The sequence below is a fragment of the Vidua chalybeata genome, chromosome 3, assembly GCF_026979565.1.
Source record: "Vidua chalybeata isolate OUT-0048 chromosome 3, bVidCha1 merged haplotype, whole genome shotgun sequence".
NCBI lineage: Eukaryota > Metazoa > Chordata > Aves > Passeriformes > Viduidae > Vidua > Vidua chalybeata.
The window spans coordinates 56,175,924-56,202,863 of NC_071532.1; the positions used below are offsets into that span (position 1 = coordinate 56,175,924).

Below are 26,940 nucleotides of genomic sequence, written 5' to 3' on the forward strand. Positions count from 1 at the left end.
GATTACCTAGCTAGCAGCTGTCGGTGGAATGGGTCTTTAAATACTTTGCCTGTTTCAGCAGTTCACAAAATATTTGTGTGGTGGGGTTGAGGAGGGCAGTTTTGGGACTCCTTCAATTTCCTATTTGAAATTTGCCAAATGCTGTAAGATTAGACCAGTGCCTCTAGTTAATATTGCTACCTCTTTGAAGGGGAAAAAATCCTCAAACATTTTAGACAGCCCTTAAACAAAAATAATATATTTTACTACTACTCAGTTGTGGAAAAAAAATCACTAATAACATGAGAAAAATTCTATTTATACATATCATACTTACAGTGTGAAGAAGGCTCTCTGTGTGTCTTTTTGAGTGACTACAGAGCTCCTAGGACTTAGATCTAATACCAAGATTCTCACAGGGTAGGGATCCTAAGTGGGGACCAAACCTTGAATGCAGCCGTTTGCTTTTTAGGAGAGCTGCAGCAGAATCTTATCTTCCTAAAGGATTTCCTGTCGCCTACAATTTGTATTCATATGGCAAAACCACAAAACATTCATGCCAGGACATTCCATCTTTAGAAACACCGGCTTACTTCAGATATTGCCAGACAGAACCATCTCCTGGCCAGACATCAGGCAAAATTCCCTAACAAATAGCCTCATACATGACTTGTTTCTTCCAACATTGCTTTCCATTGTGAAACACATACCCTCTCATAAGATAAGATTTAACCATGAACATGAAATTTTTATGCAGTGAAAAGTACAAATACATGAACTGATAACCACCCTTCTTAACAAACAGACATTGAGAACAAGCATGTGGTTTATAACTATCTTGACAGAAAGTAGACAAAACAGAACCCAAATAACTTGGATTGCCTGGCTTTCCTGAACCAAAATTCTGAGGACAAAATCCTGAACCAGATTTCCTAGGACAGAGGTTAAGCTCAAATTCTTAACACCTTAATCAATTTTTTGGTCATTCCATCATTTGAAGCACAGGCTACATTGTGTGCATATGGGAAAACAAGTGTTTACTTCACCTGGAAACTGTGTCCGTTTTAAATTATTCTACAATATATATGCTGCAGGAACCATTGCCAAGATGTATGTAATGGAATTTATTTTAAGACCCACTCCACAAAAGCCACAACTAAGAACACATTTTTTTTTTTTTAAGAATTTGTTAACTTCTCATGTTTTGAACTGCACAATTGGTTTTGCAGCATATTCTGACCAAAGAGATGACCAAAAACTAATGTGGATATAATTTAAAGAATTAAAGTATCCTGTTTGCTCTTTTGCCTGCACCACTAATGGATCTGGGTACAGTACAACAAAAGCAGCCTCCCACCTTTACTCCCCTTCCCTGCTCTCCTCAGCTTGCTGACTCTTCAAGAAGTTGACTTCAGGAGTTTGACGTATCGCTTCAAAATTTTTTATTGCTCATAAAACATCAAAGCTACCTCCCCTTCTGGTTTATCAGCAAGCAGCATTTACCCCCTTTTTAAGCTAAATAAAACTACAGGCAAGCAATTAAAAAAGCAAAACTACAACTAAGCTTTCCTCTGTATATATTAATCTCTCAAGTTGAAATTTAGCATATCAAGGCCTCTCAGCCCACTTCTAATGCCAGTGGCATAGTTTGAAATTACTGTTAGACATAAAACCGGGTAAATAAACAACAAAAAATAGTGATACTTACTACTAGCAGGCTTACATTTGCTATCTATATAGCACCTGTCAAAATTATTCAGAACCAAGTGGTCAATAACAGGGAGGTACCTGTGCTGCTGCAACTCAAACAGAAAAATGTAGTTTTATCTTTATTTTTACTACTTTGGATCTTTTGGTTTTAAGGATCTGGTCAGCACAAGATGAAAGAATGTAACCTTGACATTGTCATTTATCTTAAGAGTTGCAGCTCACTTTAATTGGTAGCAAGTAATCCATTTTTGTCTGTTATCCTTCCATGTCCTTTAAGTTACTTTGGAAGAAATACGGCTGGGGAGGTGGTGGAAATAATGAATCTGAAAACAGATTTCTGGCTTGTCACTTGAATAAAGCAGCAAGGCAAAATACAACAGAAATTCCAAAAGGAAGAGGAAAAGCACAGTTGTGGGGATGAAAGCTGATTTACATTTAAGAAACTGTTGAAAGACTAACTGTTATTATTACTTATTTTCCATATATTAAACCTGTGCAGTTGCCAGCAATCTGGACTGTGTTTCCACAAAATGACATGGAATATATGACAGTAAAGAAAAAACCAACACCAAAAAAAAAAAAAACAAAAAAAAAACAACCCCAAAACAATAGCAACTGTTTAACAACAGTAATTGTTCTGTTTGGTGACAAAGTCTTCCCAATAAAGGAATCTCAAGAGAAGCAATGGTTATCAATCCCAATCTAGAAAGAGCAGATGCAAAGCATACTGCTAAGATCTGTAATCACAGAATAGTACATTTATGTTTTTACTCCAGGTCATACACAGCTAAGACTCCAGTATTAGAGTGTAACTTCTGGTTGGGGCCTTCTCCAAGAACTATTATGGTACTCAAATTACTTTTAAACACAAAAAGATAATTTAAACCTTCAGTAGCTTTTTTTAGGATCAGCAGCACATTTCTGAGGTGGTAAATGAGACAGATGCTAAACATATCAAAAAAACTAAAAAAACTATTTATAAAGGAATGTTCAATCTTTTTGTCAAGCATTTTATATACACAGCTAAGCTCAAAATAATTAATAAATTCAATAATTAGACACTGTTTATCATTTCTGATAGGAAAAGGAATTTTTACACTTCAATACACAGATAATTAGTATGCCACTTCTTTCTTTTCTCTAGCAAGGAACCTTTCCCCCTCCAGGAATGTTTGAATTGTTTTAGATTTCTCTCAATTTGAAAGATCAATTTAAAAATAAATTAATAACATTAGGACTCAGAAGGGCTTTGAAGAAACTAGTTGGTTTTCATCAAGATGCATCACATTTGACTGCTTCATGCAAACCACATTTCGCCTCCCTATTTTGAACTACCCCAAACTGGTTATTTAATATGTGCACATTATACACATAATTTTACATTATATGCAATTTATTGATACAAAAGCAAAAAAAATGCATCAAACTCAAGTGCTACACTTCTTAATTGCTTGAGAACTAAGAATCAGTTACCCTTGAAACAGAAAAATATAAGTAATTCTTTGAAAATGTGATCACTGATATAAAAAAAACCCTCCATAGTTTTCCAAACCTCAAGTTCAGGCCACATAAACTTTTTATAATTCGTGGATGACTGGAACACTGATCTTTGGCAGGATACCAGCCAGTCAGGACACCAGGGAAAGTGCTCGGCATTTGAAGAACAAGTCATTCTACTTGTTAATGGCCCAACCTTTGTAATCTGTGACTTAATCACCATTACATTACAGCAACTGCATCTTCACTTCTGATGAAGAGCAGGCTTTCCTGTACTCAAACATTTCACAACGTCCAGAACAGTCTGCCTCTCACTGCCCTAGTTGAAGGCAGCCACCACCACCTCCTCCTCCTCTTCACTGAGCTGAGGAAGTTTGGAAGCCCGTCCAGTTTCAACCGTTGGCGACTGAGAAACAAAGTGGGACCCAGCCAGAGTGGCTCAGTGACTAAGGCAGTTCATCGAAGTGCCTTCAGGAAAATAGCCAGTTGATTCAAGGCTGTGGTTTAACACCTCAGGCACTAGCAGAGAACATGAGCTGTGCTGCACACCGCAGGGGCTGCACACGAACTGGCTGTAGCAAAGCAGCTGGCTTCGGCTCGTGTGAGCGCTCAACTTCTGCGGACTGGAGGCTCGCCCAGATGTCAAGAGTTATGACAAGAGTCATTATGCCTTGTGACAACAGCCTACAACCCCTTTTTCAAAGGAATATGTGCTACCCTCTTGCAGTGTGCATAGGGAAGCTAGCAATTTAGTGAGGAGTCAGAATCAAAATATCCAGTTTCATCACCCTTCCACTTTGCTTTTCTCCCATTTTCAATCAGATTTCAAACCTACTTCGGCTTCATCACCTCCTTCTATAAACACTAGGGTTAAGAATTTCAGATACCATCTTTATGCAGAGAATTCCTCCTCCATCAAGATACGATTTTGGGGGCATTAAAAGCTGCTGCAAAATGAGGCTATGAATAGCAACTAAGGAATAACCTGGCACAGGAAGATAAAATTACTGGGGATAGTGAGGATATAAAAAGCATGTATTATGTTTTCCCCATCACTTTTCTAGCTTCCAGCCATTTTCAGCTGAAGGCCTTTCCTTAGTTTACAGTGGCTCATTTATTTGGAGCTGTCTTCTCTGGTCTCCCTTTCAATTCATGAGTTTTTAAAATTCACAATATTATCTTGCAGGGAAGTCTACAATGTCCACCACCTTCTGCATAAATAGACAAGGCCTTTTATGTTCCATCTCACCCACTCAGTGTCAGCACACAGATTTTTTGGTGCCCATCTCAGCCCAGTGATGTACCATTAAGCCTACAAGTGCACTATCACCATAGTTTTCCTATAACTTCACAAGCACACAGGATCTTAAAAAGCTTTAGATAAGATGCTTCATTTTCCCATCTCTTTCTGTGTTTCTCTAAAAGGGGTATAGTAATAATAAAGTGTAACAACAACTTTCTCCATTACACATGATGCACTGAAAGCCCACACAGCACTGGGGCAAAAGGCAGCACGCAGTACTTACTAGCCTGTATGGCCACACCCTGGCAATCCTGCCATGAAAGAATCAGCCTCAGCAAAATCTGGAAGTAGGAAAACTGATGCTATTTTCTTCACTGCATTTGAAGTGTATGATCCATGGGGCTGTGTTTGCACATTTTTTCCTGTGCAGTGTTGCACATTACAGCAGAAATAGCACACAAACCTAAGTCAGAAGAGTTACAAAATGTGATGAGATTTATCACAAGCAGCAACAGAAACAGCTGGTAGGCTCCCACTAGTGCCATCAGATACACAATGCAAGGAAAACCACTGCTTGTTGCTGTAGGATATTTTACAATGACATAAGCTTGCTGTCCACAGGGATTTGTCAGCGGCTGTTTATAAAGTCCAGGTGTAACATTCGTTTCCTTCAGGATGCAAGTGTGGACCATGAAGTCAGTAAGAGAGGATCCAGCTGTGGGAAGTCATGCCTCCTTCTTTATGAAAAAGTTGGTGTGGGAAGAGGGAAAGGAAGAAGACTTTATGGGAATTTAACTTCCTCATGTCTTCTTCAAATATGCCTACTTTAAGGCACAGAAAAACAACCAGTCAAGCAGACTGCAGAAACTGAATAAAGCTTCCCACATCCATATATATCTTCTAAGCGTTTTGCATAAAGCTACTGCTAAGGTAGCACTTGACTGATATCCCTAAAACTTTGAGTCTGTGAATCTTCCAAATAGATACTAAGGCAGACCTCATCTGGTTTCTTTGGAGCAAGCCTAGCTATGTTATGAACAGCTGTTCACAGGTATTATGACAATAAATTAATCCACTATCCACAGGATGAAACACTTGTGTTTTATGAAAAAAATATTCAGTATCATCAAAATTTTTGTTAAGCTAGAAGAAGTTTTAATCCTATAAAACAGATCATTTTTAGTGAAAGAATTCTACAATAATTCCCCAAATTTTTGCAAATAAGTAACTCCTCAGCTCTAGATACCATCATGAGCAGCCACTGTGAATCACAGCGGCCTCTCTAAAGAAGAGATGAAGAATTTGGGCAGTGGCTGGGGTGCTGCTGTCACAGCCTCATTTCCAGTGGTTAACTGTACTAGAAGTTTAAGAGTGTCTTTTCAGTAAACACAAGCAGAAAAAAATGCCAATTCCTTTGCAAGCTAAACCAGAAATACACTCAATCCACTTCCTGGTATTGACACAGTACATTGTTCTAAATGCATCCATTGTAAATAGAATATAATAGCTTTGCCAAAGGAAAACAGTTAAGAAATAATTATACGTGGATCATGGTAGGAGTTTTTTTGTCTTAATTTGTTTGTCTACCACTCCTTGATAGCTGGACAAGCTTCTTGAAGAATATTTTTCCCTGTGTGATATACACACACGTCCATCTTTGCCACAACCAAATCTCCAGGTCCTGGGTTTTTTCTCCTGATAGCACAAAGCAAGCATTGACATTTATAAATACAACTGTTGACTCTAAAAGGTTTGACAGAAGAGGTGGCAGAAAAGCAAATAGTCTGCCCACCCACTGGGGACCCTTGAGTCAAGGACTAAGTTACTGTAACTTAATTACAGGAAACTCCTTTCTCAATTGTCTGCTCCTGTGTGCTTCACGGCTTAACTGGAGTATATGGAGCAGTGGGTCAGGGGCAGGGTGGGGCACTGCTAGGTTAAAGCAACACTGGCTTTTTCAAAGTTTCCAGATAATCAGTTACTTGCCAACACTTTGCTCAACCCAACTTGACCCTGATGAACATTAGAGGTTAATTGTTAGAAATTTGTAACAACAAATACACCTTTTTCTTTTCTTTTAACCAATGACTGCAAGAACATTTCTTTGGGGAAAAAACCAAGCAGTACTAAGTTGTTATGATTTCTGGAAATAATCACAAAAGTTCATATAAATGTTTATGCACATAAGGAGCATTGCCATTTTAATCATGAGAAATGAAACACCCACTTCTCAATTCTGACTCAGTCATACCAGTAAAATATTTCTACATACCAGTTAGCTGTATAAATGCTAAGTAAATAGAGATGTATATGATCAAAGACTAACTGTGGAAGTTTATCTTGTAATCCGTGCTGCAGCAGCCACTGTCATATATGTCTGATCATTTTTTTCAGTAAACATTATCATAACATCTTTGAATGTATTTATTACAATAAACCAACACAAACTCTCATTAACTTCCAGCACTCATGACTTCATATCATTAGAATGTTTTATCTATAGTAGAGCATTTTCATCAAGACATAAAAACAGGTCTCTTAAGTGCAGTTGCATTATTCTTTGTATTTTTAATCTAAAAATTAGTTCTTAAAGAGCAATTAAAAACAAAACATCCAGATTAAACCTGGAAAAAGTTTTGTTTTAGTAAACATTGCATTTGTTAAAGCACACACAGAGAATCACACAGAATATTCTGAGTTGGAAGGGACCCACAAGTATCAGCAACTACAACTCTAACATGAATGGCCCATACAGGGGCCAAAGCTCTGACCTTGGCATTATCAGCATCCTGCTCTAAGCAAGTAAGGATATTTTATACAGACTCTGGAATAACTTCATGAGCTCTTATCGCAACAAAGTACAATGATAACTGCAATTTGAAAATGAAGATTCAGAATAATCTCATCATTTCAGTTAGCGAAATTTTATTGTAGGTTTTTGCTCCAAGTGGACTCACGCCAATGCTTTTAGCATAAGCATTTATTTATAAGGATGACACAACATGTGCATCAGAGAGAGCTCAGTCTTTAAAAGACTAGCTGTAATTGCTTCTCCTCTTGTGCTGAGAGTTCTCTCAGTAACATGTTAAGCTTTACAGTAGATTTTAAAAGGCCTTCTGCAGTTAAGCATAATTTAATACAGAAGAGAAATACCTTTCTCTACTGTATTTGATGCACTTCTTGAAATTATTATTGCAGCTTGTTCCTCCATGCCTTTCAAATGCCAAAACTGAGGTTCAAAATCTACAAAAATACTTAAAACTAAATTTTGAGACATCTGTCTTGAGGCATAGAACAAACAAACCTGACCTGTAAGCTTTAGTTAAACTAAACCACACATTTTAATTAATATAGCCCTTGTGTGAGGACAGCAATGATCTGGAAAGCAAGGATATACAAGAGCTACTATAGTTTTTACACAATACTGTCAGAAACACCTCACAATCTTCACAAGAAATAGCAAATTTTTATAAAATGTTTTAATGACACATCCAGCAGTGATTCTGGGGAAGGAATCAAACTAGGCAGGGCTACAACTGTTTTCAAAGAACTAATTTTCCCTGAAACCAAGTACCAAACCTTCAGATGTGGGAATTTTAAATTAATAGACCTCACAAGGAAACAAAATAGTCTGAGTGAGCATTTCAAGATTCTACTGATTTAGTGAAAATCACACAGACAATTCCTCCTTGTATCAATCAACCCACATCTTAAATGTTCAGCTTTGGTTCTGTGAGACTCAAGTATCCCATAGAAAAAACTGGCTTCAGTTAACAGGATCTCTTTAGCAAATGGGACAAAACATCTTCAATGCTGAAATCCTAGCAGTGCACTTCCCCATTATTATATATTTTAGTACTACCATGGGTGATGGGCTGGGGGGGATGGAGAGGTTACTCAAAGACAAGTGAAAATTTCCTGCTATCTAGATAAACATGCATATATAATACTAATCCATGTCTCCCTTAAAATTAAGGCCAGTAAGGGAAACTAGTTTTTAAATTCAAAAAATTCTTCACAGAATCCAAACACTTCTTTTTTTCTTTCAATAGACAAAAGAATAGAAGAAAACTACTAACCTTCACTTCTGGGCACAGGCTCTGTAGCACCTGGTGTTTTATCTGGCATCTCTGCAGATACAGGCTTAGTAGAACCTAATGGACACAAAGCAAAGGCAGAGTTCTCCATCAAAACCAGCACGTTTCAGTAAGGCACTCCCCTGCTCCACAGCCCCTGTGAAGGATGGGTGTTCAGCTTTCATCACTTCTGTGTCTGTGTATAAGAAGTGTAAACAGACAAAACTCTCTCAGGATTAACTGCAATGCCATTCAGGAGGCTCTCAGTTGGATGCACTACCAGGTAGGCACAAAAGAACCCTCTCATACCTGAGAGCACTAATTACATCTGGTGAACTTCTGCCTTTGGTTTCACACATTTTTCTGCCTCAGTTAATTTCTAGTGAGAGGTCTGTGAACTGGGATGGAAGAGCTGCTTACACGCAGGTACTGCTGAAATTAACCATGGAGTGACCATCCAGAGGGTCACAACAGCCCGCATCAAACAGAAAATCCCACTAACTTAAAGCTTTATTACATTGCAGAGCACCAATATTTCTTCCAGCACAGCGTTGGGCAGAGAAGAAAAGGCTTCTCAGGAAGGCAGTGAACACATCTCCTCTTACAGCAACCTTATGTACCCTCTGTGGTACTGGCCAATGGTCAACATGTGGCCACCACACACTGGCTGGGATTTGGCATCCTCCTTTCCAGCACCTTTGAATATTTTCCCATCACCAGCAATACTGACACTCCATTTTACATCATGAAAGCCTCAAGATCAGACAGGATGCACCAAGACCAGACAAATCAGAACAAGGGTGATTCTCTGTCTGAAGGAGTTTGTGTGCCAAGTGGGACAGGGACTTCACCTCAGCTGACAATTCACACAGCTCAGTGCTGTGTACAGCACTGTACAGAGTGCACAGCATTGGGAGTATTCACAGTACAGCCTTAAATCCTTATGAAGGAATTATCTACTTTCTAACAACACTGAGGTGAACAGCTGATTTTGCATGCAGTTTTCAAGTCAGCCATCAGATCCAGGGTTATTGGAGACCTCCCTGGATAACCCAGCAGCAGAACTGAGACTGAATTTAAATAAACGGCCCTTTTTTCCTCCCTTCTTAAATTACTTTGCTTTCAAATTCATATAGCTTGTTTTGAATCCTATTCTCAGACATAAAATGAAAACATTTCTCCTGTAGTATCCAATAAAGAGCTTAGGTTTACATTACAACCAAACTATACAAAATTTGTAGGATTTCTTAAGCTGTTTCAGGTGTATTTCAAGTATATTTGTTATATTTAATTCACAAATATGTAAAATACTTAGAAACATTAGACACATGTGAGGCTACAATCCACTGGCACATATGAAGGTAGAAATTAATTTCTATTTAGCTAATGGAAATTCTACTAGATTTTCTATATGATTTGCTAGATCAGCCAATTCATCTCTACTCAAGATAAAATCCACCACATCTTACTCAGGAATCACTTTGTCCTCAATATAGATGTTTCATCCACACAACAGTGCACACACTGAAGACTGTGAGCTAGCTAAACATCTTCTCTAAATCCCCCAAATTAATAGCTGTAATGTTTATCCACCTGAAGGTCTGGGTTTATGAGTTCATAAAACACAGCTGGACAGTGCCACAAACTGAACAAACAAGTGTGCCCGCAACAGAGGCTTAAACAACTACAAAAACCTAGGGGTCTTCAAACTCCTGTATAAACCTGCTGTAAAACAGAACCCGCTCTCCAGAAGACAATTAAAAACTAAATTTGTTCTTCAAACAGATTACTCAAATTTAATTATCTATGCTTATCATCACTAAGCAGCTGGCTAGAATAAATACACCAACTAATTCTAAAACTTGGCAAGCTCGTGTCTAACCCTCTGCATTCAATGATGCACTACATATTCTCTGAACATTACACCAGTTTATAAATCAAATTCCAGTTATCCAGTGATTTACTAGTAAACTTGATAGGAACCAGTTAATCACACAATATATTTGAAACAAGAAATTTCATCAATAAATAATATATTTACTTTCTGTGATTAATTTTGAAATACAAAAAACATTTTATTTAAATTTTAAATAAATCACTTCATATCACTTATTCAGGAAAAAAATATGTTAAAAATGGAAAAACATGGATATCCACATATTTGTTTTCTGGTTTTGGTTGGTTGGAGTTGCATAGACTTGAAATAAATATGTTAAGTAAACTTCACCATGAAAATGCTCACAGAGTCACTACTGACATGTTAATGACAAAATAAAAAAATAAAATCAGTAGTCTCAGAAATTATTTTGGGCTTCTTTACTGACATTTTGTAGAGGTGCTAAACACAAGCAAGAAAAAAAGACTATTTTTCTTGCCTCTTCTGCCCTGATTTTTATTTACATAAGTCAAATCTTTTCTTGTCTAAAGTAGGCCAGCCTTTTCTACTTGGCCTTCTAAGGAAGTGACAGCCTTGCTTTTCTGTTATCAAAACTCAAAACCAGAAAGCAATTTTACTGCAAGTAAGGCACACCCCAACAGTCATTTATCCGAATTTAATGGCGTTCCTGTGCTTATCCCTTGCTATGGAGTATGACCTATCATTCCCAATACAAAACCAAGTGCGATTCAAATGGGTGTTGAATGACCTTGTCATTTTTAATAAAGAAATAGTAGCTTGAAAGCTGGATCATTCAATTAGTGCACACAAACCAAGGTATTTATTGAACAGGTTCAGACCTGCCACTGCTACAACAACTCTGTTTCAAGAGCTCATTTGGATAATCCATGGCAATTTTAAAAACTACGATCCCATTGATGGTTTTCTACAGACTTGCCAGTTTAGCAGCTCTGCATTACAAAACATGATAGCAAGGGCTTAACACAGCTACAACAGGTAAAAGAAAGTCAGCCTCTGTGCCTAGAAAAGTGCATCTTCAGAACAATGTCTAGAAACTCTCACGCCTCCAAGATCCCTGAGTCCAGCTGTTAAACTGACAGTGCCAAGTCCACCCCTAAATCATGTCCCTAAGTGCCATGTCTACGTATCTCTTAAATATCTCCACGTATTTCCACCTCTTCCTTGGCCAGCCTGTTTCAATGCTTGAAAAACCCTTTCCATAAAGAATTTATTCCCCCAAATATTCTTGTCACTGTCTGTAATGGTTTTCAGTAATGAAAAACACATTTCAGTTTGAAATATGTTGCTGCTTTTTCTAAAGCTTACAGATTAGTTGTGCCAGAATTGTACAACCAGGTGCAAACACGACACAGTCTTCAGCACTTTTCCAATTCATTATCAATTGAAAACGTTACATCTAAAAACTGCGGTCCAGTAACATGGCACAGAACAGTATTTTATTACATCTTTAAAAAGTACACAAACCTATATATTTTTAAAAATACCTTTCCCCTTTTTGTCTCATTAGTGCAAAACAGTTGCATGCTATTGCTAGAAATTGCAGAATATACTGAAAAAATTAAAAAAAAAAGATATACAGAACTCTGCTCTGTTTTCTGTAACACACCAAGTTTTGAATTATTCAAAAAACAGAAGTCAGTGTTGAGCATTCCTTTATTTATAAAATTCCTCCTTTCAATCTAGGAAGGAAATCTCTGAAAAAAAATATTAATCAGACAAGGAAACTAAATCTCTCTCTCTCTGCAGTAAGGCCATGCTGGACTCATATAAAATCCGGTCAAAAATCAGCATTTGGGGTACAAGCTTGCTAGTAAATGTAAAAGGAAATAATGCTTGCTCACTTTCTATACAAATAATTTTCACTTATCCAGACAATATTATTAGTAGCAGTACCCCAAAGTTTTTAAGCACCTTATTAAAAAACATTCCAGACCCTTCTAAATACTCTTGTAATATAATAATTGAAATAGTTTAAATTGCCTCTGAATCTCAGGCTCAGCTATTTTAAAAGTCCATGAGGTACCTTGTATTTTTTAATTCATCAGTCAAAACTGCTACCTATTGCTTAGAGCACTTTTTTCACAGAACACCCTAGTAAGAGAACTTGAAATACATATGCATTGATAATTTATGAATAAACACAGCTATACTGTTTACATTTCTCAGTTAAGCAAAACTCTTTAACAGCAACCAAAACCAGTCAGATGTATGACCATGCATTTTCATGGGCCATAATCAGCCAGGGCCACCCAAACAGGCATACTGGGAGGTCCTAGTTCAAGAAATTTTTTGTTCCTACCAGTAGATTGATTTGCCTTTAAAATCCTGAGCTGCTAAAAACTGCAAATCAGCTTTAGTGTTATGAAAAACATAAGATCCTTTAAACACAGCATCTAAGCCAATAGTGTGCTGTAGGTGAATTAGTAAAATTTATTTAAATTTATAGCACATGGGTAGCTAAAAAATACTTTTAAAAAATCGTGCTCACAAAAAATATGGATTACTTGTGTTTCACAGACAAATATATTCCTTGTCTCTTTAATTAACTGTACTTTGCAAAAAAAAAAAAAAAAAAAAAAAGAAAACCATCAGTAAGAGTTTCCAACTATTCAAAGTCACTATTAATCACAATTTTCACTTTTAAAGTTTCATGGACAAATTTCCATTGGAGAGAAGAATTCTATTCCACTTTTATTCTTTGAAAAATTTATTGCTATATTCTCAAAAAAAGCATAAAGGCGCTTGAAAGAGACTATTGTTTGTCACAGGACTGTTTGCAGATCTAACTACGGAGCTCAGCTATGTATTTATGTTGAACAATGATCATCACTAACCAAAATCTAACCTGACCCTCCTCCTTTGTGTCAAACCCTTGGCCCTTAATCTACATCTGCTCCAAATAGCTGGAAGTGATCATATTCAAGAAAGTTGGTTGGATTTCTTCAAAAACTTTTCAAATACAGTTACTTTTCAATGACACACACTGCACTTCTCCCCCATCTTCCATAGACACAATCAACATTGATATAAGATTTTGCTGTGGTCACTTTATTCACAATCAGAATATATATTCCCTTACAATACTTCATTACAGTTTTAAATGCTGCCTTTTACAGATTAAACAGTCAGTGCCTTATACACATATCAATTCATGTAAAACAACTGAAATTCTGAAATTCTACATTACATGCTGTGCTGTTAACAGAAAAACTATCTGTTGGTTTATTTTTTAAACAGTTTCTAGATTAGTTATTTCTGCTGCAATTAAAAAAAAAGGTGTAAGAGTGGTAGAAATAAAATAGATATTAGTAGGTTTTTTGACATGAAATATTTTGCAAACAAATAAGGACAATTAGATGCCCAGAGAGAGCCTGCACAGATAGCCACCCTTCTTGGATGAATGGTGCTGGATGTTGCATTTCTGAATGTAAAACAACTCACAGAACCCCAAAACCAGCATTCACGTTCTCAGGTTTCACAATGAACTCCAAACTCCAAGGATGGCTATGGTAAAATTCATACTCACATAAACACACGCAGACTCTGACATTTGACTCTTAAATATTGCATATTATCTTTGTTAGAAAATAAGGACATCTGTCCCTGATCTAGTTTTTGCCATTTGTTTGCCTACAAAATCCCTTCTGGAGCAGATGCATTGCTGTTCTGAACCCCTTGAGAATAGCTTTGATCCCAGGTCACATAAACCATAAAACAAGCTTATATGCTAACACTAACACACAGTTCCTTCTCATGAACCAAGAAGGGACACTGAAAGAAACCCCAAATAACATTTACCTAAGGGATAGCAGTTATGAGGACAAAAACCAAGCCCTCACTTCTGCTTCTATTCACCACCACCCCTCAGCCTTCCTACGTAATATGGCAGTACCTGTTTAAGATTCAAATGTTATTTCATGTTCATAGTTATTCCTTCAAAAATGGCACAGAATTCTAATGGCTCCTTTCATTCCCTTCCAGCAGCACTCTGGATGTGGGTGTGAGTTACAGCTTCCCTTCTACAACAATGTCCCACAAAAATCTTCCAGTCTTTTCCCCCCTGCACATCAACACATACCAAAATGTTCCAGCTTTGAGGGGTTTTGCTGGAGCTTGGGGTTTGGATTTTGTGGGGCTTTTTTTTGTAAGATGCTATAGATTTTGCTGATATTCCCGAACTATGCCATCCTTTCACTTTCTTTTCCACAGAAAGGCAGTAACTGTGACACTTAAGACAAATGCAGCAAGAGATGACCTGGTCCAAATAAGGCCCTCTGATCTATATTGGCAAGAAGGATCAAAACCCCCTTTACACATTTGCCCATTGACAAAAGCCACAGTAACATCATTCTCTCTCCTGCCCACTTCTTCAAAACTTATTTAATCTACAGCATCCTCTGCCTAGATTCTGGAGCTAATCATCCATACTGTGGCTCCAATCCAAAATACTTAACTTTTTGCCAGCAGACGAAGACCAAATCACAGAATCCCTTTGTCACTTTCATTCTGGTTTACTGCAATTCACAGTGTTTGAATGTGAAAAACATCATAAATGTTCTAATGTAAGGAATGAGCTGTCTGGCTCCTCTGTGGTTTATCTGCTACGCGTATGTCTTCTTCCTCCTCCCGTCTCTCCAACACTTTTGAATCCATTCCCAGTGCTATTCCACGGTTTTGGTCATGGTTTTCCAAACCCACTAAAAGATCAAGTTCAGCAGCTAATCACCATGTTTCAGTCTGCAAGGCAAGACAGTGTATTTTTTACCAAGTAACACAGGATACGAGGTCTAGAAGGGCATGTGACACAATATTTTCTCCTTCAAACTTTGTATAGAACTTGAAAAGATGAGCCATACTCAACTTTTGGTCTGCGTCCAACCACATTGCAAGGCTCCTTACTTAAAACAGCATATGCTGCTTCTATGCCAAGTGAAACAAAGAGGAAAACTCCCCACAGGGTCTTGTGGGAGGAGGAAGAGGGATCAAAACCTTGACTGACACTCCCCAAATGCCCTTGTGAAGTATATGCTAAAAGCCTAAGCAGAAAGACATCCGCTTTAATTGGTGAAATGCATGTATTTCCTGCATGTATGCATTAACTCTGTGCTGATCACAGTCGTTTCTCGGCTCAGCAAAAGCGCTGTCTTTCAAACGCAAGTCATCTCAGTGCAGTTTGTAGAAAATTCCTAAGTACAATTAACCATTGCTATTCCTCTTTCTGTAAAAATGAACCACTGACGAGTGTTTTTGAAAATATTTTTTAGCACGTTCTCTATTGTACACGCAGCTTTGCTCAAGACAAGGAATCACGCTGAGCTACAGCACGCTGACAGAAAACGACCCGAGGCCTCCCCGTGCGGCGCTGGGAAGCCGCGGCAGCGCCTGCCCGCGATGCTGCCGCTCGCAGCCGCAAAGGCACCGCTTCCAGCAGAGCTCCCGCAGGTGGCACTCGCTGCTGCTCCGCCGGGAAGACAAAACTGAGTGCTTGCCCCAGAACCTGTCTCTCCCTCCTGGTCAGTGTGTCGGGCGAGGGCTAGAAATCATTCTGAGTTGTCGTGTCTATCACTCGAGTCTGAATTTGGGGTTGGGTAGCCTGACAGCTAAGCTGCTGTATCACCTTTTGCTTATTTCAAAACTCCCTATAACCAGAATGAACAGAATTATTTCATAAAGCACCGGGTATTTTTCAAATTATGTATACAGATTGCTTCTCTCATGCCTTTGTACAGTGCAGTTAATCCCAGCAGCTCTTCCAGGTCTTCATTAAAGTTAAAAACCCCACATGAACAAAGGAAAAAAAAATCCATCAAAAGATCATGTTTCACTTACATTCAGAAGGTCTGTCACTTCAGACACTTTCTTTTGAATCTAAGCTTGAGAAAACAGAGAGACTTAGGTAAAGTGGCTCAGCACAGGACATGCCTGACATACACTGATGAAAACCAAGGAAAAGCAGGATAAGCAGGTCAGTCCCAAGATATTTAGGGACTTAGAGGCAAGTCTCAGCACAGACCATTGAGAGTATAGCAGTAGCAAGTCATAGCTGCCAAGAACAGCTATCGTTATCACAAAATACTGTTGTCATCTATTCAAAGGAATCTGCTACTCAACATCCATACAGTGAAGCACACAATGTATTCTAAGCAAAGCATTTTCTGAGCAAGTTAAAAGCCCCATGTAATGCATTACATGTAGTTACTCTGCAAAAACCAACCAACAGTATAGTTTTCTTTATTGACTCTTAGAAAGATAGAGATAAAATCTTTTAACTGAGCTTTCCTTACATTGCTTCCTGATTTCATTTTTTAGATAATAGTACTTCTACTGTTACGTGCTAATTAGGGCCACACAAAGAAAACTGAATTTGAAACAAACCTATTCAAAAATAAACCAAATGCCTCAACATAGCAAGAACTCACAGTTCAGCATTTTATTTATTACAAGAGCTTATTTCCAGCACCATTAATTTGTGACTCTTCAGTAATGCATATACCAAGGGCAGAAATAGCACAAAAAGCACTATGCACATACACCAGTTACAGCACTAAAGAGACCACAGGATTTTAGGGTACAAGTCCTCACATTGTGATAACAGTCAAACCCATGGCCAGAACCCTGACAGTTGCCAGAGAAGAATACCTGAGTTTCCCCTCAACAAATTCTCTGACACTATCAGAATTTACACAGTCCTGTTACTATGTCACCCGAAATACAGTGTCTGAATGTTGGGTTTACAGCTGCACTTCTGCCTTGCTCACAATTCACCCTTCCAGCTATACACTCCAGGTAACTGTTCAGACTTTGTGGGGGAAAATAAAGTTTAAAGTTTTGGGTTTTTTTTAATCTATGTTAGGTATTTTGAGTGGTCATTAGCATCCCCTCTTCTTGCATCTTTCTCAAGAGAAATACAACTACAAATGCATTAGGTCTTGTATTTTGTTGAAGAACATCCAGATGAGGGCCATCAAGTTGATTAGAGGAATGGAGCACCTCTCCTAGGAGGAAAGGCTGAGACAATTGGGGTTTTCCATCCTGGAGAAGAAAAGGCTTCAGGGTGACCTGACTGTGGCCTTCCAGCATGTGAAGCAGGCCTATGAGAAAGCTGGAGATGGACTTTTTTTACAAGATCATGTAGTGACAGGACAAGCGAGAATGGCTTCAAACTGAAAGGAAATAGGTTTAGATTAATTTGTTACTGTGGGTGGTGAGGCACTCGAAAGAGTTGCCCTGAAAAGTGGCAAATACCCCATCCCTGGAAGTGTTTAAGCCAGGTTAGATATAGCTCTGAGCAACCTGGTCTTGTGGAAGGTGTCTCTGCCCATGGCAGGGAGGCTGGAACTAGATCTCTTTAAGATCTCTTCCAACCAAAGCCATTCTACAGTTTCATTCTAGTGAGCTGCAGAACTTAAACCTCACAACCAGGCCAAAAGTTTTGCCTTAATAAATGAAGAAAAAAAATTCCAAAATATTCCACAGCTGGATGTGAACCTGTCAAACTTCTTCACTAGCAGAGACTGCTCTATAGTGTACATGGTTAAGAAAAGGAAACTGAAGAGGAAAGAATTTCAGCATTGTTTATCGCAAAATTACTCAAATTCCTTTCAAAGCTCTGAACTTTGCTACAATTAGGAGAGATGCTGATTTGGCTAATAAAGTCAGAGAGATGCACACACACAGAGAGTCCTTAGTTTGTCCTTTTCACATTCTGTCCCTCTTTTTTATAATCAAGCCTTAGTCTTTTTTATATTCAAGCCTCCAGTGCTCAGCAACTACAGTTTTAACATTTCTGGTTAAAGACAAGGACTGCTGCTGCTGTTCCACTCCACTAACAGAAAAAAAAACAAACAAGCAAACGAGCAATAACCCAGCTAGCATCCTAACATTCAGTTTTTATTCCCATTTCTCTTTTATACAAGAAAAAACAAGCAAAACAAACAAACAAAAAATCCTCCAGACTCACATACAGAGTATATATATGCTATATATACTGGCATATATAGTAAAGAGCCCCTGATACCTGTTTTTACAGGCAGCAAGCCTCCTCCAAATTGTATTTTCTATTAGAGAGGTTTTATAGCACTTAAAAAGACACTTCTCTTTTTACGTGATGCCTGTGGTTGGGGTATCATTAACATCATCTTGGAAAGGACTACTGCTGGGCAAATGCATAATTTCATGGAAGAAATAAAATCAAAACAAGGAAGCAAAGTTGTTGTTGGAGCCCAAGGAATCCAATTACAGCAAACAAGTCAAATAACTGTGAAAATAAACTATAATATGCAAAGCCTTAAATGAACTTGAATCCAGTCCTATGTGCTAGATAAATAATACAGCGATGGATAACATACCAATGAATCCCAATACGTCTGAAGAACTGGATCTAACGATGGTAGAAAATCTTACTGTGTCTGCAGGTATTTCACCCTCTGGCACTTCCTTTTTGTATTTTTCATTTCTGTTTCAGGAAATTTCTTGACACCCAACTAAAGTTCACTAACTTTGTCACACTTACTTGTCAGAAGGAAGGAAACAACCTTGCCATCCGCTTAGTAAGGACATCAGGCTGCATCTGTTACGCAGGCTGGTTTCTCTTGAAATCACAGGACTATGATAATAATGAAGGTTTTTCTGGGTCTTGTTTCATTTTAAATTAAAACTTTATAGCCCTCTTACAGAGAAATTCCTTATAGTCAAGGTCAGTAGAAATCTATTATCTATGGGAAGAATTAAATTTGTCAGTATTTTAACTCTGTGTAGGGCTAAAGCCAAGGCACTAAGATAGGGAATGACATTTTCCTTAACTCACATAACTGGTATGCAATGTAAACCCTGACAACTTGACAGAGATAAGGTGCATCCAGAAGCAAATACTCCAAGAGTACAGAACAGCCCAATGCTTTTCAAGGGTATAAATACAGAAAAGTGCTATTCAAAACCAGGGGTTTTTCTGTTTCAGGGGTATTTCTTCTCTGCACTTAAACACGTTTCTGAAAGGTCTCCCCCACCCCCCCCAAAAAAAACCCACCAAAAACCACAAAATGCTGCTCTGCACCAAATTAAAATCACAAATTTATTCTCTCATACGTATATTTTTTAAAAGCACTGCTGTTTTTCTTCCAATTTGGCTAATAGCAGAGAAATTAGTATGCATTAGGTTGCTACACCTCTTCTGTAAAATACTTGTAATATGTTTGGGTTCACTGCATATTTTCAAAGAAGTAACTTCAGACCTCATTATAGAAGAAAACCACTGGACTTCCAGAATAAGGTCATACTGATGAAAGACAAAAATGTCAGCACTGTCCAGAAAGTCAATTTACTTTCTTAAAAATTTTCCTAAACAATGTTAATTCCAAGTAAAGAGAGAACAATATTTTTCCCTTCAACTGTAAACTCTTTCGGAGAGTTAAAGGGGGGGTGGGGGGGGTGGTGGGGGGAGATACAAAGGAATGTTTGGTTTGGCATTGCTGACAAGGGGAATGTTTATGAAGGGGAAGCCTACTTAAAACCAGAGTAATGGATAATTATTGCTTTATATGTAGATCCTTCATTAGTTTTGTCTCCATGACACACAGTGACACTGTTACATTTATAAGGGAAGACTCAGACAAAAATTCACCATGAGCAGAACAGGCTCCTACAAAGCCCATTTGTGTGTCTCCTTCAACTGCAATTGCCTGAGTACAGCATTACTGCTGAAATGAGAGCTTTAGACATGGACTTTATAATTATTAGACATAAGTAATATAAGTAATACTCAGTTGGCTTTTCCAGAAATTGTCATTTGAGTGGCTAGCCAAAGTAGAGCCATACATAACTACTTAGCCACGCCCTCTGAAACACGTTTGTTGTGGGTTTTTTACCCACAGCCATCAGAAAAAGTCCATCTAACTTTCTGACTGCAGTGAAGTATCATTAATGAAAATTTTGGGGTTTTGTTTTCATCACAGAGTATGCAACATTATGAAACAACACAGCAAATCACATAGGAGTCAACAGTTAAAGCTTTCTGAGCTCTGACATATTCCAAGCTCCGAATGCTGCCAAACCTGGCAGCCCCCCAGCCCTGGCTCAGGCAGCTGACTGTAGGACCCTTTCATGTTCCTTCAGCTTTTCCTTCTCCCTACTTTGGGAATACATACACCTATGTGTATATATTTATATACACACTGTGCACACATGTTAAAAAAGATGAAGTTAATAACAGACAAGGTAACAGCATTGAGTACATTCCCTTGCAATTTACCCAAATGAATGGCCTCATAACTCAGATTGGGACATTTCCAGTAAAAATACTCCACTATTTATCAAGCCACTCCAGAGTGCAACTGCTGAAGCATGGCCTGCAAACAATATGCTTTCTAGAGCCAAAGTCTGCAGTTATCTACAGAAGACTCTGACTACTTGGGATGGAGAAGCCAGAGCCCTCTTGCTGAATATTAGCTTTGTAAAGTATGTCCCCAATTCAGAGTTCTGTAACTGCAGGCATAGTCCAACTGGCTTTTGTAGCACTGAATTGCATATGCAGAGAAACTACAGTTTCAAATCACATTCATGCTTAGTCTCTGACAGAGCACATGCATTCATATAGTCATTAAATACATTCATTATAAAGAATAAGGAATGTTAGATGAAATAGGACTAGAAATGGAATGGAAATTATTTCAGCACTTGTACTTGATCAGCACAAGTATGGAGTCCAGGAGACTAAAACTGGTAAAAGGGAAACCACTCACAGTAACAATCTTTAACCTGCCAGAATTTCCAAAGGAATTTGAATGACCATTTTGACAGAAGCAGGTGACAAGCTGTTGAATGAACATTTCTTTTGGGTTAAACTGCTGTATTCTCTAGACATGGAAACTCCTTCTATATAAACACGTAAAACCTCTTATCTCCACTGTTCTTTCTCAGAAGAGCTAAATTTCTTAGTAAACATTGAATTGCCAAATGCAACCTTCACTAGCCCCTGACCAAAATGTTACTTCCATTCTGAAAAAACACATGGGGAAAAAATAACATGACTAAAGACTATTATAGTTGGAAAGGTGATTTCCTTCAGATGAATGTTTTTCTTCTTTCTACATCAGTCTAGGAGACATGGTTTGATCAATCAATTGTTTCTAAGTAATTCTCGACAACTGCAAGAAGTCTGAGCCATTGTGCACTTTGATACTTCATTCACCTTCTCATAAAATAAAATAAATAACTTAGACTTATCTTTCAAACACAGAAACAAAGAAATACCTATTATGTGGTAAAATAACATAAAATCCAGCTATAGCAATACCACTGACAACTCCAGAAGAACTTATTTTTAAGAAAACAGCTTTATATTTCATTGGTCATTTGATCTAGTACTGGAAACCAACAAAAATAAGGACAGGGTGTGAGCAGGAATCTCTAAATAGGCTTGATTAAAGTAAATATTCAAAGGGATATTACTCAAGTCAGTACCAAGAGCTTCAGCCAGTTTCCAAAGCCTTTTGAATTCTCAGAGCTAAGCCCGGTGAATTCAGATGAAAGTTCCTTTTCTTCCACTTTTAAGGGAAGAAATAACTTATGTGAACTTTCTGCAAAACACCCTTCTGAGTTTAGTAACTGGGGAACAAACCTAAATCACTGCCAAAACACACAACAAACCATTTATAAACCTTAATGTTTCATTCAAATATAAGTACTGATCTACTGAAACAACACAGAGGTATTCCAATAATGCTGTTTCAAGTTATGTAATACTACCCTCAGTACGTAAAAACCCCAGCTCCTCCATTCTTGCTGCCTAGCCCACATTTTGTCCTCTGAGGAACACAGGCACACAGAGTGCATACTAACAACACCAGGTTCCCACTGAACCTGGCAAGAGGCACAGCAGAGCAAGGAAACCACCTGGCCCTGCCTCACTCTGAGATTATGCCAGCCTGTTCAGTGGGGCTACAGGAAAAAAAGAAAAAGTCCCTGTTGTATTTCAAACAGACACTAAGAGCTATGTATATTACCACAAAAAGCAGGGAACCACTCTATCTGATGAGCAAATGAGTTTCTATAGCCCTCTAAGCCTTAGTGCATTTAGGCAAGAGGAGCAGGGGGAAGAAGCATTTGCTCCCTTTAAATTCCATTACAGTTACTCCATCTCCTTCTCATCCTGCCACTGTTCCCACAGCCTTGCAGTATTCCCAGAGATACCACCAAGCTACTATCACTTTTCCCCCAGTGGTTACCACTATGTGTTCATCCACCAGGGCATATCAATTTAACAAGTGCCAAGTCAGTTCCAAACTCTTCTGTTTCCTCTTTCCCAGTTCCAAACTTCCCCATTTCTGTCTACAAAACAAACAATCCAGAAATTCACTTTGAAGTAAACAACAGCAATTCTGTAGAGCAAACTTACACAAGCAAGGAACTAAAAAAGTCTGCAGAGAAATGCTGACTGAGAAGATGTGCTCACATCAAATAAAAAGTCACTCTTGATCTTCCCCACAGTGAAAACACTCATGGGATTTCTGGACCAACCTTCAGATTCTCTGATGCTGAATAAATGCTGAAGTCACATTGCAGGGTTTCATCATCAGAAAAACAAAGGCTATTCTTAAATTAATGCATTAGATGTGCCCAAGAAGTGCTCCTGGGTGCAAAAGCAAGCTGGCACAGAATAACAGATCTGTGGTAATGAATAATCCTAGTCTCCAAAACAGGGTGCATAAAAGCCATCTCTCAAGTGATGGCTGAACTGCACTAGGGACTGAGTCATGCCTGGAAACTGTCTGTGGAGAAGGATGTCATTTCCCAATATCACACCAGGAAACATGACCATCATAGACCATCTTCTCCCAGGCCTGGCAACACTCCTAGGCCCATCTGAATTTTACACAGGTGTAACCTTACAGCACTCCTCTCTCAGGCCACGTATGCTCATAAAACTTTGCTGACACATAGTTTAGTAGAATTTTTATTTTTATTTACCCTATATCCAAACTAACACTTCATATAGAGTATGAGATACACTTCGAAAATATTCCACCCAATCATATCAGAACACCATGGACACTGTAATCTTCAAGATATCTTCCAAGAGCAGCATTTTTGGAAGTAGAGGTTTGTAGTCCAACATTAGCATATAAGAATCATCAAGGAAAATTTGTTTACTTTTAGTGATAAAATCAAAGGCAGGAAGCATGATACTATAGAAATATTAAGACATTTGTATGATGCCTAATTATAAATAGATGTGTGTTTACATTATGCTTTCTACATACACAGAAAGAAGCATGCATTTTTCTACCAGTACTGCCAGTTCATTTTAAGGAAAACCCCCCAGCTACTAATCTAATTTCCAGCAGGCATGCAGCAGTTTATGTCACTCACCTTGAAGATTAATATCCAAGAAAGCAGGGAAGGAAATTACTTGTGCAGGGGAATTTCATGCCTCCCTCATTTACACAGTTATTTACACTACAGAATTTACTCAAGTATCTTTATGTCTCATAAAGGTATGGGTAAGACAAAATATGATTTGACAATCTCAAGAAATGTATACCACTCTCATTGCTGAAAGGCTGTTACAGAGCTTCATGAGAATTAGAGTTTCAGGCAGTTAAATACATCTTGGGAAGCAATTTAGGTACATTGAATGAATAGCAAGAGGGATGAAGAGCCGGGGACTCAGTTTATCACATATGTACTGTTGCACCATAGGAGATGAAACACAACAGCACTTGTGTGAGGCTCCTCCAGTCCCCAGAGTAAAAAGCATTTGGGTTTTTTGCCTCTCATCTCTCCTGGCTGGTGGGGGAATCAAACAAGCTGTTCTCGGGAATAATAGTAAGCTTCAACCCTTGGAAGACAGTCCTCTCATTCATGCAAAAATTACCTAAATTTTACAGTTTCATCCATCTTTTGTTTCCTTGTTCTTTGCTTAGTAACAATACAGAAATTAAGATTTGCCCAAGCATGTTACCACAGGCGTCACTCTGTCTCTTAAAGCCTGCTGGACATCAACAGCCCAGCAGATGGTCATTACTCCAAATTCCCCACCCTCCATCATCATTAATTCAGGAGTAAACTCATTTCAATGGGCTAGCCCCAATTCATAAAGAACTCATTGTCCTGACCAAATTAATAGCTTTACATCTTGCATTACCAGATGTGCTTCAGAGACACAGCAACATTTTATATTATAATGTGCTGTTTAAAGTCCACTTCAATGTCATTTCTCATAAATATTGCTGTAAGGTAAACGAACCTATTCCCAAAATAAACACAAAAACTCTGTATTTTTGGTTTAGATCCTAGAAAGATTTGGCACAAGCACTGCTCAATTATCCTGCAACCCACTTGATCAAAAGCTGTCTACTCTGATAGCACAGACTTTTGAAAGGCTTTACTTCACCCTGAAGATTAATAAACCCTCAACACTGGCACATCCAGTGAAGAGACAGACACTTACTGTGCCTATTACATAAGCAACACAGTTTAGACCAATCATAATAATAATAGCAACAAATAGGACAAATAAAATTTATAAGAATTTGGAGTAGGTCTTAAATTCACCAGCAAATTTTGATACATGTCAAATGGGGAATGAAAAAGAACAGAGGAAATCATTTGTCATTAATTGAGTCATGTCATATCTGCCATTTTTCAACAAGTTTGCATTAAAACAATGGAAGACTCTTTTCCATAGGAACAATTTGCAGAACTGAACATCAATAGACTAGAATTAACTAGGAAGCCATCTTTCCCACTTAATGCGAAAATAAAAAGTAGAATTTTGAAAATAGACATGTTCCTTGTGGGAAAGAGTTAGATATCATTGAATGACTCTAATTCAAAAAGAAAGTATAATTAAAAATAGAAACAGAGCTTTCCAGAAAGATAGCATTCTCTTGAGTTTTAAGTTACATTGTTATTTTTCCATGGAACTGAAACACGTTTTCTTACAATCCTATATCTGAAAAACTTCTCTTGCTGATAGTTTTGTCAAAAACTGCTTGTGTGAAATGTTCTGTTTTCAATAAATTGTTGTTTTCCAACAAAATATTTTTGGCTGAAAAATTCCTAACTGGCTTGATTTGTAAAATCATTTCTTGAGTGTAACATTTCATCAAGTCCAATGCCTTTCCTTAGTTAAAAGGGTGCATTGTGTATTTTAAAAGATATCCACTCACTCTCATACTGGCACAAAACAAGCAACATTTGTGTTTAAACCTGTGATGCATGGTAAGCATTTTTCCTAAGAAATCTATTTCTACATAGAAGAAATAAATATAATAACTATGATATTAGGGTCTGTTCTATTCTACCTTGAAAACAGGATTAGAATCTACATTTCCAATAAACCTTAACCTCTATTTGATCACAATCAAAACATATAACTATCTTTACTAAGTAACTTTACACATTTAAATTATGTGGTAAGCAAATATCATCCAGGTGGATTTACCCTGGAAGTGCAGTTTACAGCCATAACTGAAGGAAAGGAGTGAGGGCTGAAATGTCTGCGGTCTGACAAACATAATTCTGGGAAGGGACAAGGGAGAAAGGGAGAAAAATAAATATATTCTTATTAAAAGAAAAACAAGGAAAAAGTTATGGCTCTTATCAAATTCCGTACTGGTATAATTTTTAATACAATAGAAACTCATTAATCAAGAACATAAGATAATTTGATGTATTGCACTTCTGTAGCTGAAGCTAAATATGCAAAGGTTGAGGGTTTTCATGTATTAAGTATTTTTTCAAATTCCTACATAGCATAACTAATAAAAATATTTACTTTTACAAAGGGTCAAGTGGACAGAACATAATTCTCCCAGAAGGAAACCAGATGTTCAGTTTCTTCAAAGCGATGTCCATACTGATAAAAGCAGTAGCTAATCTTTCTTTTAGAGGTTGAAGGTCTTGTTGAAGTTTCTTTTACTGAAGAGCTATGTATCAAGCTTTAATGAATATCTGCCTCAATGGAAGAAGTATTTTTAATTTCTAATAGAATTTTGGCTTGTGTGTATAGTAATCAATGTGTATGTACTGAAAGAGCTGTCTTTGAAAATTTTGTAAAACAATTCATAGTCATGCTCTAGGTCACATGTTGCATCTTAAACTCATGATAAAAGAAGTCGCATCTGTTCTCAAAGCCAAGATTCCATAATAAAACCATCTTAGCAAACTCCTATATAGTAATTTGAATACATTAAATCTCACAAATATTCAAGTGTTTCTCACAAGTACTTCAAGTGGTGCAGAATAATCTATCAATGTAGAGCTCAGAATTGTAAAAAGCTCAAATTAACAATATATTATTTTTCTTAATAATGCACTCTTTATAAAGCTCAATATATTAAGAGAACCATAAAATGGAATTTACAAAAACTTGAACAAATAAATTTTGAATGATTCTGTGGGCTGTATTACTTGGCTTTTGCCATGACTAATATTTAGCTACACCATAATGCTTGCCAAGAGATGCAAGATAATTCTGAAATCCTGTGGGGGTAGGCTAAATGTTTAAAAGGTTTCAG

The 26,940-nt window shown here is 37.7% G+C and overlaps 1 protein-coding gene across 1 annotated transcript in view; it reads right to left on the reverse strand.

Moving 5' to 3' along the window:
* PLEKHG1 (pleckstrin homology and RhoGEF domain containing G1) overlaps positions 1 to 8,572 on the reverse strand; it is an 89,673-nt gene extending 81,101 nt beyond the window's left edge. Inside the window, exon 1 of the mRNA XM_053939387.1 lies at positions 8,509 to 8,572. Coding sequence (XP_053795362.1) covers positions 8,509 to 8,557 — 49 coding nt within the window. The 5' untranslated portion in view covers positions 8,558 to 8,572. The remainder of the gene's footprint in view (positions 1 to 8,508) is intronic.
* Positions 8,573 to 26,940: the final 18,368 nt, after the last annotated feature.